The 17,431-nt window shown below is 35.5% G+C and overlaps 5 protein-coding genes across 8 annotated transcripts; 3 read left to right on the plus strand and 2 right to left on the minus strand.

Moving 5' to 3' along the window:
• Window positions 1–393: 393 nt before the first annotated feature.
• On the minus strand, window positions 394–9,239 carry LOC113502232 (protein argonaute-2). 4 transcript variants are annotated; one of them, XM_026883728.1, is made up of 15 exons: window positions 9,036–9,239; window positions 8,560–8,894; window positions 8,171–8,371; window positions 7,385–7,628; window positions 7,079–7,301; window positions 6,625–6,870; window positions 5,915–6,080; window positions 5,610–5,731; window positions 5,315–5,499; window positions 5,070–5,236; window positions 4,773–4,921; window positions 3,600–3,650; window positions 2,570–2,747; window positions 2,296–2,487; window positions 394–2,103 (listed from the first exon to the last, which is right to left on the minus strand). In XM_026883728.1, the coding sequence occupies exons 1-15, from the start codon at window positions 9,052–9,054 to the stop codon at window positions 1,795–1,797; spliced, it is 2,787 nt and encodes a 928-aa protein (XP_026739529.1). In that variant the 5' UTR covers window positions 9,055–9,239; the 3' UTR covers window positions 394–1,794. The 4 variants fall into 4 exon arrangements, with proteins under 4 accessions (XP_026739529.1, XP_026739528.1, XP_026739531.1 ...); XM_026883727.1 differs by having other exon boundaries at window positions 5,610–5,734; XM_026883730.1 differs by lacking the exon at window positions 3,600–3,650.
• Window positions 9,240–9,603: 364 nt separating this feature from the next.
• LOC113502236 (39S ribosomal protein L53, mitochondrial) lies at window positions 9,604–11,558 on the plus strand. The gene is made up of 3 exons (XM_026883734.1): window positions 9,604–9,824; window positions 10,539–10,666; window positions 11,127–11,558. Exons 1-3 carry the CDS (start codon window positions 9,679–9,681, stop codon window positions 11,285–11,287), a joined length of 435 nt encoding a protein of 144 aa, XP_026739535.1. The 5' UTR covers window positions 9,604–9,678; the 3' UTR covers window positions 11,288–11,558.
• LOC113502237 lies at window positions 11,281–11,601 on the plus strand. Its single transcript, XM_026883735.1, has one exon. It carries the CDS (start codon window positions 11,299–11,301, stop codon window positions 11,476–11,478), a length of 180 nt encoding a protein of 59 aa, XP_026739536.1. The 5' UTR covers window positions 11,281–11,298; the 3' UTR covers window positions 11,479–11,601.
• Window positions 11,602–11,951: 350 nt separating this feature from the next.
• LOC113502235 (eukaryotic translation initiation factor 3 subunit E) lies at window positions 11,952–17,285 on the minus strand. The gene is made up of 9 exons (XM_026883733.1): window positions 17,087–17,285; window positions 16,879–16,995; window positions 16,385–16,552; window positions 15,949–16,071; window positions 13,335–13,576; window positions 12,891–13,025; window positions 12,612–12,806; window positions 12,290–12,524; window positions 11,952–12,082 (listed from the first exon to the last, which is right to left on the minus strand). The coding sequence occupies exons 1-9, from the start codon at window positions 17,180–17,182 to the stop codon at window positions 12,056–12,058; spliced, it is 1,338 nt and encodes a 445-aa protein (XP_026739534.1). The 5' UTR covers window positions 17,183–17,285; the 3' UTR covers window positions 11,952–12,055.
• On the plus strand, window positions 13,614–15,423 carry LOC113502234 (zinc finger protein 347-like). Its single transcript, XM_026883731.1, has 3 exons — window positions 13,614–14,928; window positions 15,009–15,186; window positions 15,253–15,423. The coding sequence occupies exons 1-3, from the start codon at window positions 13,826–13,828 to the stop codon at window positions 15,349–15,351; spliced, it is 1,380 nt and encodes a 459-aa protein (XP_026739532.1). The 5' UTR covers window positions 13,614–13,825; the 3' UTR covers window positions 15,352–15,423.
• Window positions 17,286–17,431: the final 146 nt, after the last annotated feature.

The following is a 17,431-nucleotide window of genomic DNA, read 5'->3' on the forward strand; positions in this document are numbered from 1 at the left end:
TATTTATTCAGATAATAAATAAATGGGGCACTTGAAAATAATATGAAATCTTTGTGCTTGGGTTATTACTGTTCCAATGAATATAATGGTAGGTATGCATAATACATAATATTAGGTGTATATTATCGACATAAAACGTCACACAGTGCATAAAATAATTAGAAATTGTGTTAAAATTATACATAAATCAATAGAATACATTTTTAAACATATATATTTTTACCTTCTTTACGTAATTATAATATTTCAATTATATTAATCTAGAAAGAAAAAAAAATGTTCCGTGATATAAATTTGAAATAGAAAGAAAATATAAATGCTTATGAACTTGAACCAACTAAAAATGATTTTTAAACTGAGAGACTGACAAAAGAACAATTGAAACAAGAAAAATAAATTAATAGTAAAAAATGTTTATTAACTTCCACACTTTACAAATAAAAACATTAGTCACCCACCTGTAACGTCGGGACCAAGCTTTCACCCAAATATTAGTTAATTCTTCACTTAAAGCTAAAAATACATTATGAAGGAGCTCTTAAATTACAAATAAAACTTAAAAATGTAAAATAAAAATAACATTCTTTACAACGATGATATAATGGCGTGTATTGTGTGTTATATGAGTAAGTATATACATAAGGTGAGGGTCGTTTCGTAAGTGCGTGCATTGTTTAATGGTATAAAATATATGTTTTAGAAAAAAGATACTGTTGAGACGGAAACTAAACAAATTTCGTTTCTAATCGCGCAGGGTAAATTTAGAAATGAACTACACGTAGTTGATGTCTAACAAGTGCAATATGATGTGCCTCATACGTACTAGGCTATTGCAATCGATAACCGAAACTAATGTGCATTTTCATACTCAAATCAATGCAATCAAACTATTTGCGTTGCGATACTTGTCTTTTTGCTTTGTTTTATAAAAACGTCACCAAAATATTAGGCATGGGACAGTTGACATATGGTAAAAAACATTTCCTACATTTTATGGTTATAAAAATATTGTGGACAACAACTGCTTCTCTAAATAATCGCACTTTATCAAATTATAAAGCTAAATTGAATTCTTTTTTTAGAATATAGTCAATAACAGGGATAAATGATATGCAGTAAAGAAACATAAAAATGAATGTTGCACAATGAACATTGCAATCTTCTCACTACATTTCTATTTCCGACATTAGAAGTTTTGATTGCTTCACCCATTATCACAACTTTACGAAAGAGTAAAAACTGTCTAGGGACGTCTGGATTTGTAAAATCATAACAAACAAATAAAAAAATTAGACTATGTTATGAAACAAGTGGGGCTATGCAGAACCTGATAGAATATGGTTGACATTAACATTGATGTAAACAACCAGAAAATAGGCGGAGTTCTATCTCAAAAACAGGGAGATCATATAATATTATTCCATGCTCATGATATACTCCACAAAGCAGGATATAAATAACTATCACTTCAACATACATGATCTCCATGTTGAGATAATTAAAAAGTATAGAAGCCCCAACAGTTTTAGTTTGCGAGATTATTAATTTTATTGTTACCGCAAAGTGCTCCCTTATTCAAAACGCATTCGATATATTGCAACGTGGACTTATTTAAACCCGGCATGAGGTCGAGTGAGACTCGACCGGAATACCGCCCGCTGACCCGAGCCATACCAACTCACTGGCCGCAACGAGCTGCGCTGCTCACAGCTGCCGGTTTTACTAGGAGAGGCACGCGATCCTGATACGGACCCGGACGCGAGTTCGTGCGGCTCTGCGGCGAGACGGGGCGGGTTAAGCGAAATACATGACCTTCTTGGTGACGGCGTGCACGGTGATGGCGCGCGCCATGGCGATGGGCGTGCGGTCCTCGCTGCACGCCGACTGGTGGCTGCCCTCGCCCGAGTCGTGCTCCTTCTCCACCAGGTGGTAGCGCGCGCGGAACGCCACCAGGTGCGCGTAGTACGCGGGCGCCGGGATCGACACCGAGCGCGTGCAGCGCACGTACGTGTGGCACAGCTGGTACGTCAGGCACTGCAGCTCGTCCGACCCGAAGTGGTTGTCGTCCCACAGCACGTGGTAGTGCGACGGCCGCGACGTGCCCTGCAACACCACCGGCGTTATACATATACGCAACCCATCCACATGCGGCCCGACCTCAATTCAATATTTTAGATGGAAAACTGTCTCATTTAAAAATATCGGAAGTTACCAAGTCTTCATATAAAATAACAAAACCTATTGAGAACTTAAAATATTGGAATGTATACCTTAAAACTCTTATATAATACTAACCTGTATTCCTTGATGACTGCATAGATAAAAGTCAAACTCAGTGGGGTGGGTAATGCCGAGGTCGACAGTAGTACCGGCGGGGATGTTGCCCGACTTGCCGGATTGCTCCTTCTTGTCCGCACAGAACAGGCGGGTGTGGTGACGCTTCTGTACCACGATGAACGTGATACCCGGCTTATATTCCGCTTCCAACTAAATATGACAAATGTCATTACGAATACTCGTTATATGAAAGCGAAAGTTAAACAATACTGTGAGATAGGATCTAACATACCTTGATACAAGCTTCTCGGACTGCGGTGAGCTCGTGTTGCAACACGTGTAAGAACTGTCCCTCGGAGATACCGTCGCGGTACATGATGATGCGGTGCGGTTTGAACCCGCCCGTGCTCTTGTAGAACATTATCAACAACTCCTGCACCATGCTGCTCATTTCGTGGACTATCTCTTGTCTGAAACGTTTTATACATTATTATAAAACATCTAGTTTGCGCATAAAATAATGTGCATTAAATATTGCGGTTCAACTCAGCTCATTTCTTCCTGACGAATGCTAAGTAACAATAATAATTCACATATTCGCTTTTTGTACAAAAAAGAAATAGTGTGGTGAAAGATAAAAAGAAGCAGAGGCAGCTAAAAATTTTATGATATAAAGTTAAATTATGTAATTATAATTCGAAGGAAACCAATGAAATAAAATATGAAATTTACAAAAACAACATAAAAACTTGCTTAAAGGCATCATCTGGACCCACGCTTTCGCCACCACAATATAAACCTATATAGTAACTTCTTTGGCGTTGTTTGTGTATTTAGGTTATCAAAGTCCAAAGTTGGTTACACATGAGATGGAGGTCTGCGAAAGGGAGTGCGCACATTGCAAATATTTTGTGGACCGGTAGCTAGACTATCGGGTCGAGTCTTAATCAAAATATTATTTTAATAAGAATCGAGTGCACACACTGTTTTCGATGGTCGGCCAATTGTTTACAATGTTCAATTTTGAGTACCTATCGTTTACGCTTAGTTACATCGCTGATTGGGTTTTCGAATCAGAGCGACAATAAACCAAATGGGAATCGGAACGCCCTTCAGATTTTTATCGACCGACTTTATGGATTATGTGCGCACTCCCATAAATGCTCAAATTAATAAGCAATGGAAGTATTAATAATTATAGTATTTTCAAGTGTGTCGTTCACTGGTATTTTTTGCGTGTGAATTCAGCACTCCAACTAAACTATCGGCCGATAAAAAATCTGCAGTGTGCACACTCCATAAAACGACTCCATCTTACTTACTTATAAAACCCTAACGGTGATGAGTCGGTGCAACTCGCACACCTGCCCTCGCTTGTCATTGACGAGAGCAGTGGAGGTGTGATGAGCGAAGCGAAAGGGAAAAATAAAAAAAACAACGTAAGTGCGTTTATGCACCATGGCCAACGCGAATCGGAGAAAATACTAGGTTTGTAGCGATAAGTACATAAGCGTTTCACTTATGCTCTGGGTCGAAGACTTTAAAAGAAAAAAAAACACTAATTCCAAGTAGCTACTATTTCGTAAGACTGGCGATATGGAATAATCATAAGTGAGGAAAATGATATCACAGAATTATAAAACGTATTTTCTCGGATTCGAATCGGGCATAGCGCACAAGTGCACTCACTGCGAGTTCGCGTCTGTGACTGAACTCACGGCGCGATATATGCGCATACAAGCATTATCACAGCTTTTGCAGTTTAAAACATATTGACAACCGAAGCAGCTTATGCTGCAAGCACAACACAGCAGCATAAGATGCAATTTTGAAATGCTCCTGTTTTAAATCGCAAAATCATTAAACGTTCATAAATGACAGCTCGAAAGTGTATTCTGCAAACAATTTAACTACAGCATATGCAAAAACAAAAAAAAAAAGATTAAATTAAAAAACATACAATCTTACGTTATGGTAAAGGATATTAGGGATTAAAAAAAATGAATTTATCTTCCTCTATCCTACTTAGAAATGACTAATTTGTTATTCATCAGATATTAACGTAGTGGTAATGTCAGAGGCGCCGTGATCCTGTTATAACTGTATCATCTGCATGGAAATATGATAACTTCGTATAGTATGTATCTTACATGAGACAGGCGCGCCGTGAGTCCTGTTATGTATATCTAGGTCTTTGAAATGTCAACTATATGTTACACTAGAACCGGAATTTAAAAAGTATATAATTTTTGTGGCAGAACTGGTAAATAGAGCTTTATTGTTCGCAAGCTCTTAATACAATCTATGGACTCAGTTTATCGTGGACACGCTAAATGGAGTATCAGTATCCTAGTTAAACGATGTATTAAATAAACTGAAAGGTAAACAGATGTCTAACCACATACATTTTAAGTATTCAAGAACGATTTAGGTACGTGATTTAGTGTATCATATAGTTGTGTGTGCGGGTGTCAGGCAGCGTGTTAGCATAGTACCTGTGTTGCTGCACGCGCACGGTGGCGGCGTAGCGCGAGGGGTGCGCGTCCATGGAGCCCACCACGGCCGCGATGGAGGGCTTCTTGTTGTCGCCCGCCGGCGGGTGCGTCACGTCCACACCCAGGAAGATCACCGGCTCGTTGAACACCTGACACATAATACAATTTATAAGCTTTCTTGCCACTTTTAAGGGTACGCTAAAAAGCATAAAGGTTGGAAGTTAGGCTGGAACTGAAACAGCAGCCCTGGGCAGACCTGCATTATTTTTAAATATTATGTTGTACAAGCGAACACACCTTTGGACGTAGCGACGGCACAAGTATAGAGTTAATGCCACCAAGCTTCACGTTAATCTTGAGACATAAATTGCTTAATGTTTGCGGCGATGTCTTGTTAACGTTTTTAGCTTGAACACACTGGGTCGCCATACCTAGGACGGTATCTCCCACTCGCTTTACTTCGGCTGTGAACAAATAAATAATTATTTTAATCCTATTCCAATTTTAATATATACCCTACAGTTATTTACATTAATACATACCATATACGGGTGTTTTTCCAGGCAACACAACAACAACAAGTTGCAACTGCACAAATGTACTCTTGAGATACTTAAACATGGGCTCCACTTGGTCAGGCCCCGTCGCGTATTTACAGAAACATGGCTGACCTATAATAGGCATACCAGCGTCATTCGATATCTTCTGCAGTTGCTGAGTGAAATTCCTGCGTAAGTTAATCAAACAATTACCTATTTATTTTGCATATTTTCGTGTTTGATGACGTTTTTTTTCTGATTTATTGCTAAAATTAATAGAATCACAATAAAAACTCACTTCAAAGCGTCTTCTCTGACAGTCCGCTGGGGCGCAAAGCAAGCTATAGCCCACACGCGAATCTCAACCCCCATGAAGAACTGCTTGCCTCTCATATCCCAAACACCTTGGTTAGGCAACGCCTGCTATTGATAAAGTTAAAGGAACAAAACAAAAGTAGCCATTAAAATTCTAAGTCATTAAAAATCCAAAAAGGCTTTAAGGTAATCAGAAAATATATGGATGCAGCCAGAATGTTACCAAATATTAAGTTGTTATGGCTGAACTGGCTGCATCCACACTGATATGATTTAGAATAATATTACCTGACCACCCAGTGATGAGACTCGGCCCCCATATTGTAGCTTGGGCGGCGGCAACACTCGGCCACGCACCTCCATCATATTATTCGAGATAGTTAGACCAAACTCCTTCACATACAAGTCAGTGTTGAAATTTGCTCGCCGCACTAGGTTATTGATTTCCCGTTCCCTATTTAGTACGTAAAATTTATGGTGAGTAACTGCTAATCAATCATATTAGGTGAATATTCACTTTGCATAATGACTTTTACTATTAAATCACTACATTTTAAGTTTCACTCACAATAACCACTTCTTTTGTAACTATTTTATTTTATACTTTCATCGCAAACGCTAGTCCTACGACATACAGCAAAATAATGTTCTACAATATTGTACACCATAAAAAGATCTACAAAAAAATCTCAGACATCATATGTCTATCTGTTAAGATTGACTCACAATAACCATTTTTTGGCTATTCAATTTATTCCAAAACAAAACATTTTTGCCAAGCTGTTTTTGTTGAGATGGTACTTATCCCTAACGCTTATCAAAATAAAGAACGTTAAAGACATTCTGTAGTGTATATTAGCATTGCTCCCGTGCGAAGCCGGGGCGGGTCGCTAGTGCAGAAATAAAATAGCAGTAAATCTTTAAAAAGAGATAGATATTGAAGTGAAATATGTATATTCAGAGTTATTATCCTGTTACAGTATTTAAATATTATTTACCTGTCTGGGGCTGAGCGTGCTGTTGCCTTGATCATAGTAGATGTTTGCATATCCGTTAGTTTCTTTATGCATCTTTGTCCTGGCACAATGTTGCACACCTCCAGAGGTAGGTATGTGTGTTTATGTTCCTGACCTACTTGCAGGCATGGTAAATGTGGGTAGCGCAGTTTCATCTTATACTTGTCCAAGAAATATTTAGCTACAGTACATTCTACTGTTTGTCCATTTTCCAGCTGTAGAGGGAATCTAAAAATTATAATTGTGTGTTTAACATAGGTATTAAAGTCCAGTTAATGACCGTATTGTGTTTAAAAGAGTTGGTAATAAAAATAATTGATAACAATTGTGTTGATTCAAGGTTAATCAACTGTTGATCATATTGTTTTGATTTTCTGAAATTATACAACGAAAACATAGTCTAAATAAATATATTTAACATTTCTATTTAACTTACGATTGCATCTGTGAAGGTCTTCGGGTCACATTACACACTCTATACTTCCTCTTCATTGTACCACAATGAGTGATTTCTATCTTCAGTCCCTTGATTTCCTTTGTAAACTTCACTCTCTGGGAGTCTGTCAATGGCTTTCTTTGATCATTAATGTCTCGTATGTCAAGTACTTCACACATAAACTCTATGACTGGCTGTGCTTTGTAGAAGGCAGTAGCAGAAACTAAAAGAAAACATTTTGTAAAGATACTACCTAAATGTAATTATTGGTGATACATAAACCTTCTTGTTTAATTAATTACATACCATCAATGTTTAGCATCATTTTCCACTGACTAGGTCTCACAGATTGGTGGAAACCAAACCAAACTTCTCGGCCGCCACCAAGAGGGTGATAATACCCTTCAGGAGATGAGAAAAATGAGCGTCCAACAGGAGTATACATCATTGAAGGGAGATGTCTCATAACAACATCTAAAGCTAGTATAGCATCATAGGGGATCTGTCTTGTTCGACCTTCCAAAGCCTCTTCTAGAGCAAACAGTGACACCTAAAATCATACAAGTATAAAACTTCATTATATTAGATTTTTTCAAAGACACCACAATTATTTTAAGAAGTAATTAACCAAAAAACTTGTTTGGTCTTTAAAGACACAGAGATTTCAATACAATTAAAGTTGTACATAAATTAGCAGAAACTATTAATCTTTTTTAAAATGTAATTAAATACTATGGCAAGTAGGCAATATTATAAAAGATGAATAAATTGGGATTTTCTTATAAAGTAAGGACTTATCAGACTTTGTTTTATATATCAATTGTGTAGGAAAAAATAAAAGGAAAAGATAATCAGGTATTATTAATTAGTAAATGAAATTATACATGTTTGTATGTTTACTTACATATTACAAACAGGCTTTCAATTAACCAATCAATAACTACTATTGTCAACTACAAGACACTTTAGTATAAACAAAACATTTTTGTGTACCTAACCTGTTCAACCAGTTCTTTGATGTATTAAATAGCAGGTAATTTAAGTTTATCATTGAACTATTAATCAAATAATAAGACAGATTTATTTACTAACCTGTGCAACCCATTTGATGCTGACACGGAACACTCGGTCCTTGCCCTCCCCGGGCAATATAACCTCCAACTCAACTTTATCATTACCAATTGGCAAGGGATCTCTGGTATAAAGATTATTTCTGCCATCAAACACAGGTTTGAGCGCTCCAAATATTTTATTGTAACAATGAACCATGGTTTCAACAATTTCTCTATTGACCTAGAAATAATAAAAACACAAAATTCATTGTTTGTCATTATGATAACTGATGACTGAATAACTATTGAAAGTTACTGAAATTACATATTTCATCATTGAGAGTCAAATGGCTTATGATATACACTTGTTGAACACTATTTGAATTAACATTGAGAACAAAAGACAAATAGCAACAATGGATTACATACCTTTCTAGGACATTTATCTGGTTGAATATTGACATCATAATGATGAACAAATCCTCTAGGCATTGATATTTGGAAGTGGTTAGCTCGAAGCATAATCGGCCTTCCTTCATGGCCGAGGTTAGGGCGACGCGGGCAGGTGAGTGTCGGTAGCTCGGCCAGCGGGGCCGCAGGCGACACGAGGCTCATGGCGCCCGCCCCGGCCGCCGCGCCGGGAGCGGTCGCCCCTGTCGCGGGGGCAGTGCTGGGGACTCCGGGCGCTGCACCAGTAGTGCTCGCTGCCGCGGTCACTGCCCCCGCAACACTCACTGCTCCAGCATTCGTGTCCCCCGCTGGAGCTGTTCGGATAACACATGTTCAAATATAATTCACAATATTTCACAGATCACTTATTTAATGATTAGCATTCCATCGCGTTACTTGAAATATTATTTAGAACAATCAAACAAAGTGGTGCTCCCATAGAGTAGAACACCTACCTTGACCAACGGGGTACATTCTGATATGATTTAAATCAACAAAAGGTTAAAACTTAAGAAACACAAGTATTTTGTGTAAGAAATAGCCACAGTGATATTAATCCAGCAATTTATTTATTGTAAAATATAGAAAGTGTCAAAGTATTTTCTAAATCGTCGCCCTAATCTAATGCTTTATGACGTCGTGTAATAGTGAGGTTCCGTGCCATGTTGTTTTAAAATATAGTTGATTAGTAACTAGTGCGGTTACACACGATATGTTGAAATATAAAACTAAAGATAAAAATATTTGTCCAATGTTAAAACGGGTAATTATAATAAAAATTTACTTTTCAAAGGGAAATTCGACAATATTTCAGTGCATGAAATATCGAAATTGTGTTACTGTTTTACCGAAAAAAATAACATCTCACTAACAATGTACTTAGTGCAATCTTATTACGACTAAAACAATATTAAGAACTTGAATATTAATTTGGGTTTTTCAATCTAGATACCAATCCTGTTTACTGGCCCCAAAAGTAAATTAAAAATGTCTGCTTTTAAAGTTTGCTCCAGGGTTTTGATAATCTGTGTTCTATACATGAAATGAAAATAACACCGTGTTTGTACATATAGCAATTTATATGTATTTTGCATTATAATGTCTATCCCGTATAGTGGTACGCTTCGAAGGTCTGGAGGAGTCGTATCTGCGATTGGAAAACAATTAAGAGGTGTAAATTTAAAAGCTGCCAAAAGAATTACTGTTAAATTTGACCCATTTGGCGATAATGTAACTCACACGAGGTAAGACAGTCTTCTGCAAATTTTACATATTATTTTATGATGTCAAGTGTACGTAAGCTCCCTATTTTAAAGAATTGTGAATTGTATTAATAAGGTTGCAGTCTTTTTAGTAGCGAAATAAAGTTCATAACCTCCAAATGTATACCCAAAACCACAGAAGCACAGATTCAATATTGTGCTTAGGCCTACGATCTATATAACATTCTTGCCTACGATATGCCAGACAATGAGCGCTTTGGAACCATTTCAATTGAACATAATTAATCAATAATGTTTTTTGATCTCTTCGAATGGAGCACAGAATTCACAGAAAATTGTGTTTCTCTATTTCGTAAGCAAAATTTTCTTTCTCACTAAGAGTAAGACGTCTAGATGACAGTGACGTCACATTCGCAGCACTTGAACATTTTCCTAAAATATTTTCAAACAATGTCCTAAAATAGACGACTCAAACATTTTATCGGTTACTGTGAGGATCATTCTAAATGGCAAGTAGAATTCCTAGATTCTTGATGGATCATTTAATTAAATTAACAAATACGGCCATTACACTGCTGGATTGTTCCATCGCAAATACAAGTTCTTTATTTCAAGAAATCTAATGTATTTATTAGTTAACCTAAACATAGTCTAAAATTTAATCATGAAATTATGTCTCGTCTTGTTATGCATTGCAGTGTTTAGTGTAATGATATATAAAAATATATTTTTTAGGAATTTCCTGCATTATATCAGTTCACCAAAAATTGCGCTGACGAACCCTAACTGCGCTCTCAAAACGGAAATTGTCTGCGATCGCAGTGAACCCACAGTTGATGTTCTTCTTGCTCCTTCAGTAACAGGTAATCACTACATATTATAAAACGGAAGCACTTTTTCTGTCCTTATTTCCCCTTGACTACTTAAATCTTTGAAACTACTTGACTGATTTTGATGCGGTTTTTTTTTTAAAGATAAAGTGATGAGATGGTAGTTATCCTTATCAAAATAAATACGACTACTGTGACAAGTATTCAATTTTTCTTTCAAACGCTTATTCCAAAGTTGTTTCAGAACAATGGTATGCATGCTTTTCACAATAAAGAAAGTTAAAGAAATTCTGTAGCGTACATTAGCATTGCTCCCGTGTGAAGCCGGGTCGCTAGTTTTGTACTATAGCTTATTGGCTATTGTTAAAGTTCAATTTGAACTTCATGATAGATTTAAGAATGGATAACATTAAGTCCTCAGAAGTGTACAACTACTTTAATAAAATCATTTGGAATAAGCTTAAAACTTTAAAAGTTATGATTGTCTTTTCAGAAGCTTCAAAAATAAACAAAGTTACCTTGAAAACTGGAAACCTAACTTGTTTAGAAATTCTGCAACAAATAAATAAACATATTTCATCACTTGCACCTGTAGAACAGCCAGCAGCGACTATCCAAACCAAAACAGAAAAAAAGAAGATCAAAAAGAAGTAAATACTATCAAGATGACGAGGGCAGGTAAAGGGAACCTCAATGTTGTTGAGGAGTTATACAGCCAGATACCAGCATTCACTGATGTCTTCTCTGAAGACACATTCTACATATTTGTTGTTTTCTTTGTTTTGTCAACATTAATGGTTGCCTTTATTTTGTCTAAGTTCATCACTATCAAACCTGTAGAATAGTATGTATAAATAGGTATTTATTGTGTATAAAATTATCTTAAAAGTTTAAAATGTATTCAAATACAGCTAAATAAAAAGTTTTTTTTTCTCATTTCTGTATTAATATAATTCTGGCTCAACAACTTTAAATGTTTGGCACAATGCCCTCCCTCTGGTCCCATAATTTAAATATCTTGTACTATGGTAATCACACAACTGATTATCTTACTGAAAAGAAATACATAGCTACATAGTAACAAAATTAATTGTTAGTTTATGTGGTCACAGCACTGTTAGTGTCAATGTGTTAAGATAGCTTCAAACGAAACGAAATAGCTTCAATTACTATAATATTTATTCCACATAAAAAAAAAACGCCAAGTTCAATGTTCCTAATAGAATGAGACCTGCAGACCATTCAACTTCCTTCCATCAATGATGAACAGTAGCAGTAAGCAGTAACAGGAGAAAAGGTTATGAAATAAAAATAGAAATATAGTGATAAATATGTAATAAAATTCCTTCATGGATGGGCTGAAGTAGTTGGTTTTAGACTGCTCTTAAGTATTATAATAAAAACGAAGTACTTTTATGGTAATCAAAATTCTTGAGCGCCCCAGCGAATCTGTAAAATAAAATAAAAGTTAAATCTGTAGAATGTTTCCAATAGGTTTCTCAGACTAATTTTAACAGTAAGACAGTATCGCTATAATACATTCTGCTCATTATTGAGACTGTAACCACTCTCCAAATCTCATGCATTTTTATCCTATAGCAGTAGGTTTCAAAATAGATTGAATACTTTAACATCAGCCTATTAGGAAAAACTTACGTCTTGATTCCGGGTTTTCTGTTTGCGTTCCACTAATGAGGTAAGTGCCTCTGATCGTACAGCAAGCGAGTCGATTCTTTCAACAAGCTGCTGGTAAGGAGACAGCGGTTGCGCACCCATCACTACGTGGCCCAACTTGGAATCGATCTTAGCGTCCAAACGAGCGTTACGGATCAAGTTAACAATCCAACATTCAGCTTCGTCCGGCTGCATGTTCAAATTCTCGGCCAACATTCTGTAGACATGTTAAAATTTAATATTTTGACCAAAAAAATAGGTACCTATAAAGAGTAAGTACAAGCTTTTACTATTAAATTCATACCCAATACTGATAACTTGGTGAATACGGCAGAATGTTTCGAAGATCATTAGACGAGCGTTTTCAACAAACTCTTCTAGACAAGCAATCAGGAAGAAGTCAGTAAGTAGTACTGCTTGGCACTGATTGAGTTTCCTGCGTGCAGCTTCGAAGTCAAAGTTTACATACAGATGCTCAATGAACTCCGTAATAGGATCCCTAGAAATGAATATAATATATTATTATGTTAGAACATTTAATTCACCCTATTTAAGCCCAACATCATTGAAATGTAATTTATACCTGTATGTGTAAGCTTCTTGCTGTATTACTTTTACAAGATCCTTGAGTGCGTTCCTTCGTGATCGGTTTATGATAACAGCAGTAGCCAAATAACGAAGGATGTGTGGGCACATTGTCTGGATGGCGTTCAAGTACCTATAGGGAAACAAAAGAACAATTATTAAGAAGTTAATGATACCAGCCCATTTTCGCAATGCTGGTCCAAGAATTTACGCCAAATAGATAAGGATATAGCATTGATCATCCAGTTTCGTGAAGCAGTTTAACAAAATCCATAAATTGATATGTGCTTGGATTCCGTGTCTTTTTAAAGTATAACGTGTGAGATGTTTGCGTTTTAAATGCGTTACAGAGAGGGGTTTGACCGAAAATGAGGGATGTCTTAGTCCCAGAATAGACATAGTATATGTGGAATAGTAAAAATAATTATCGAGAGTTACTTACAAAGGCTTGTACAAGAACATTTCAATAATGAGGTCGCGGCCCTTGACATGGTTGAAGAAGACGAATAGTGACCAGTGTACCAGCCAAGTGCGCTGCTGGAGCGCCTGCATGTTGTTGGCTGTCGCTCCGGCGCCACCGTTGTCGATAAACTCTCTCAGCTTCGTTAAATCATCAAGTGCGCCATCCCAGTTTTGCACCAAAATTTCGCTGGCCAGTTTACCCCACAGAACAGAGAGGTAGTTCTAAAATAAAATATATTACACATTTGTCAGTTTTTTATTTCAATTGGAGTAATTAAAAATGGTGTAAAATTATAAGAAATCCGAATTTTTTTGAAAGTAGGCAATATATCCGAAAAATAAATGCAACCAAAATAAAACTCTTTTGCCAAAACTTTGATTAAATAACCTTTTTACAGTTTATTTTGTTTTCAGGCTTAGATAGCTATTACATTTTAAGAAAACATCATGTCTTTGTGACAGTTGCTAAAAATGTCAGCTTCATCAAAATTAATAATTCATAAATTTGAGGCATCTGGCGTTAATTACAAATCATTACATATTACAATCGATGAAGAGGATAGTTGCACGCTTGCGGTTAAATATGGTGAATGGCTGGATGGGAAAATACAAGAGAAAAAGAAAGACCCTGATAAGTCTTCACGCTTAGTTGTAAAAATAGTTACTGGAAATGAATTTGATGTGTTTGATTTGGATTCCACTGCAAAGGAAATAGATGCTACTGAAAATTATACAATCAATAATTTTTCGGACTCCTTAGTACTACATAAACCTGAACTTTACTACAAATATGGTGATAAAGTACATGATACAGAGAGCAGCAATAAAGAAGAATCAAGAAATCTAGTAATTTCAAATCAACAAACATTACAGAACAATATATGTTTCAAAAATGATATAACATTACAATTTTATGTTAAAAATAAATGTAAACTATCAGGAAACTATTTGAGTCCTTTGGAACACAGTCTTGAGAAAGTAAAAGAAAATAATGCTCGTATTATGGAAAATATTCACATGCTGAATAGAACTTTAAACTATACGAAAAAGAAAGAGATACTTGACATTGTTTGTCCAAAATCAATGAGATCATTTCCTTGCAACACATGCGGAAAATGTTTTGTTTATGAAACGGGGTTACGGCGACATTATTCTATGAGACATGCGATGACGGAAGCGCAACCTCGTTGGCAGGTCGTGTGGACATGTATTCAGTGCTTTCAAGTTTGGCCGCGACAAGATCAGGCACTCAAACATTCCAGTGAATGTTGCAAATCAAACAACGCAGATTGTGTCCGAGAGATAAAAACTTCCTCACTGCTACAATGCGAATTTTGTGAAAAAGTTTATACAAGTATTCCTAGACTACTGCGACATTCTAAAATTCATACTACAGCAAACAATTACGAATGTAATGCATGCGGTATGGCATTTTTGTCATATAAAACAGCTGAACAGCATTGGATTTTATGCCCTTGGTTGAATATGTATTACAGCTTTTCTTTACCGAAGTTATTGCTATGTAATGCATGTGATCGAAAATTCAGGAATTATGAACAGCTATATAATCATAGGTATGTAAAATACTCTAACATTAATCTTAAGCTTTGATTACGAAATAAATTTTAATGAACCCTTATTTTACGTTTCCCAGGTATAAAGTTGGCCACTTCATGACCAAAACACATTGCAATCAAGGCAGTGCAAAATCTTTGGGTATATTGGTATATCAATGTGAGATATGTGGTCAATGGTATCCTTCTATAGCACCATTGAGAGCCCATAAAAATCAATACCATCCGAAACATGAAATTGGAATGCAATGCAGAATGGTATGATTTATAGTCATAAGTTTTTTAGCCATTATATCCCATAATTAATCACCTTTTGTGTTACAGGATAAGACCTTCAAAGATGGTCAGAACTTCTTTATGGCAAGTGATAATTTTTATGTGAATCAGAATGAAGAGATAATTAAGCCTCAAGAACAACAATAAATATAATTTGTAATGTTAGTGTAGTTGAAGTGTTAATTGCATTTTGTAATAAAATAAAGTAAGAATAATGTACATCATGATTTGTTTCTTTTCAAATTTCCTTAGCTTCTATCATAGTCAACTTGTATGATTTTCTATGATCAAGTTAGTTCTAAAAGTGTATTTATAAATTATATTGGCTTTCAAGCAGGAATATATTCATAAATAACATGTCATAATCACTTGGATCAAAAACATTGATAATATTGTAATTGGTGTGACATCTATACTCCATTGGTTTAGAACTTTAGATACATGAAAAAGATTAGTCTTTTTGTCCTAAAACATGGAACAATAATAAAGATCACAAAATCAAATATACCCCCTGAAATATCTACATGTTTATTTATTTCACATGTATTTGCATAAAGGGACACTGGTGTCTCCCTTAATATACTATACCATTTATAATGTTGGTACATTGTTTACCTGTTTTTGAGTACCTTATCAACTGCTTTTTAAGAGTAAGAACATTTAACAAAATTTGCATGTTCAGTTCATTAGTACTTTTGGTGGAACAGGTTACAATTAACTACTTATCAAATGAAAATATCTTACCTTGTCTGTTGGGCACATGACCAGTTGGCAGAAATAGAGGTATGAGGCAGACTCTACATAGTTACCACACTCATACCGGTATTTGGCCAGCCGGTACATACTGTCAATCATCTCAACTTTGAACTGAAAGAAAACAAATTAAAAAGTATAAAAATTGGAAACAGAAACTATTCAGAATAAGTGGATGCTACTGATAACTAATATATGATAGCAATTGATCCATGTAAAATATGAAATTTAATTGAATCTAGTAAGAAAGAAGACCACTTGTACTTATCTTGTAAAATGGGTACAGGTTCATCAACAAATATCTACCTAAACTTTTATTTGCATATTTTAGTGCTTCTATAATCTAGTTGCTACAAATATCAGTTCAGTAGCACTAAGTCCTCTTTACTTTTCCTCATAAATCTATAATAACATCAATTATTCTTACCTCAAACTCCTTATTGGTGGTAAGATGGTTGATAAGAGTCTTGGGGTCTCTCATAGTCTCAACGGTCTTCATGACATCGTCTCTTTGCATCAGTCTGAGCACAGGTTCCACGGCATCCTGCAGTTCCTGTAGCTGGGAGAGGACTACTCCTCTCCTTGACTTAATCTCCTAGAAATTAAACAAAAAATAAAACTAGTGAATGCTGTATTGAATGAAATGTAGGGTATTGACTACTTAAGTAATGATTGTATAATTACTTTCATGCTGTCTCTCATTAAATATCAGATAAAAGTAACTATTACTTATAATTTCATAAAAGCAACTTGATCTGACATCATACATAGTACACATACATAAATTAAAATATATAAACAACCGTTTCCACAATAATATAATAATGTGTGTTTATAATGAAATAAATTAAATGGATAAAGATAAATTGATAATAGAAAATCAAATTAGAAATATAGTGTGTTGAAACCATTTTTACATACCTCTGGTGTATCCTCATCAGGGTAAAGCATTTTCCTGATGTCAATAACATAATCAATCATGTTAGTTTTGCTCAGTATCTCTAACTTAGCTTGCAGGAGCTCTGATTGGTCATAAGTCTGAAAGTAATACGAAATTGTACATTTTTAGACTGAAACATAAGTAGATAAACTTGTTTTAAAGTGAATCAGGTTGAAATTTATAACCTACCTCTTTTGCAGCCAAGAACTCTAATAATGGAAACACTAGATGTCGGTCTAAATATTGACCTATTTTAAACGTTAGGTCAAACTTTGAATAACTCATTTTTGCGTTTTTACTTTATACTGTGTCAAAATATAAAAACCATGTACTCGTGAAAGTGAGACTATGGTGAAGAGAAGAAATGACAACTGTTCATTTATGCCTTGCGTTGCATGAACTTGACGTTTAAATGCTGGAATAACACTGTCTCATTCTTTCAAACGCAAATTCGTATCCTTTATCTCTACATTAAGCCAAAGATTAAGTGATAGGAGAGTTGGTTCACTTTTATAACCTAAAACATGATGTTTA

Source organism: Trichoplusia ni, chromosome 16 (genome assembly GCF_003590095.1).
Source record: "Trichoplusia ni isolate ovarian cell line Hi5 chromosome 16, tn1, whole genome shotgun sequence".
Classification (NCBI taxonomy): domain Eukaryota; kingdom Metazoa; phylum Arthropoda; class Insecta; order Lepidoptera; family Noctuidae; genus Trichoplusia; species Trichoplusia ni.

Excerpts from the sequence above, each read along its gene's own strand:
- LOC113502235 (XM_026883733.1), bottom strand. The coding sequence starts at position 17,182 with ATGAGTTATTCAAAGTTTGACCTAACGTTTAAAATAGGTCAATATTTA. Across the intron at positions 12,525-12,611 it reads CACCAAGTTATCAGTATTGG|AATGTTGGCCGAGAATTTGA; the intron begins GTATGAATTTAA and ends ACATGTCTACAG. Across the intron at positions 12,083-12,289 it reads AGAAAACCCGGAATCAAGAC|ATTCGCTGGGGCGCTCAAGA; the intron begins GTAAGTTTTTCC and ends TTTATTTTACAG.
- LOC113502237 (XM_026883735.1), top strand. The coding sequence starts at position 11,299 with ATGACGAGGGCAGGTAAAGGGAACCTCAATGTTGTTGAGGAGTTATAC.
- LOC113502232 (XM_026883727.1), bottom strand. Across the intron at positions 5,237-5,314 it reads TGGAAAAACACCCGTATATG|CCGAAGTAAAGCGAGTGGGA; the intron begins GTATGTATTAAT and ends ATTTGTTCACAG. Across the intron at positions 3,651-4,772 it reads GTGCGCGTGCAGCAACACAG|CGAGGGCAGGTGTGCGAGTT; the intron begins GTACTATGCTAA and ends GTCAATGACAAG.
- LOC113502234 (XM_026883731.1), top strand. The coding sequence starts at position 13,826 with ATGTCAGCTTCATCAAAATTAATAATTCATAAATTTGAGGCATCTGGC. Across the intron at positions 14,929-15,008 it reads GAACAGCTATATAATCATAG|GTATAAAGTTGGCCACTTCA; the intron begins GTATGTAAAATA and ends TACGTTTCCCAG. Across the intron at positions 15,187-15,252 it reads TTGGAATGCAATGCAGAATG|GATAAGACCTTCAAAGATGG; the intron begins GTATGATTTATA and ends TTTGTGTTACAG.
- LOC113502236 (XM_026883734.1), top strand. The coding sequence starts at position 9,679 with ATGTCTATCCCGTATAGTGGTACGCTTCGAAGGTCTGGAGGAGTCGTA. Across the intron at positions 9,825-10,538 it reads GATAATGTAACTCACACGAG|GAATTTCCTGCATTATATCA; the intron begins GTAAGACAGTCT and ends TATATTTTTTAG. Across the intron at positions 10,667-11,126 it reads TCTTGCTCCTTCAGTAACAG|AAGCTTCAAAAATAAACAAA; the intron begins GTAATCACTACA and ends TTGTCTTTTCAG.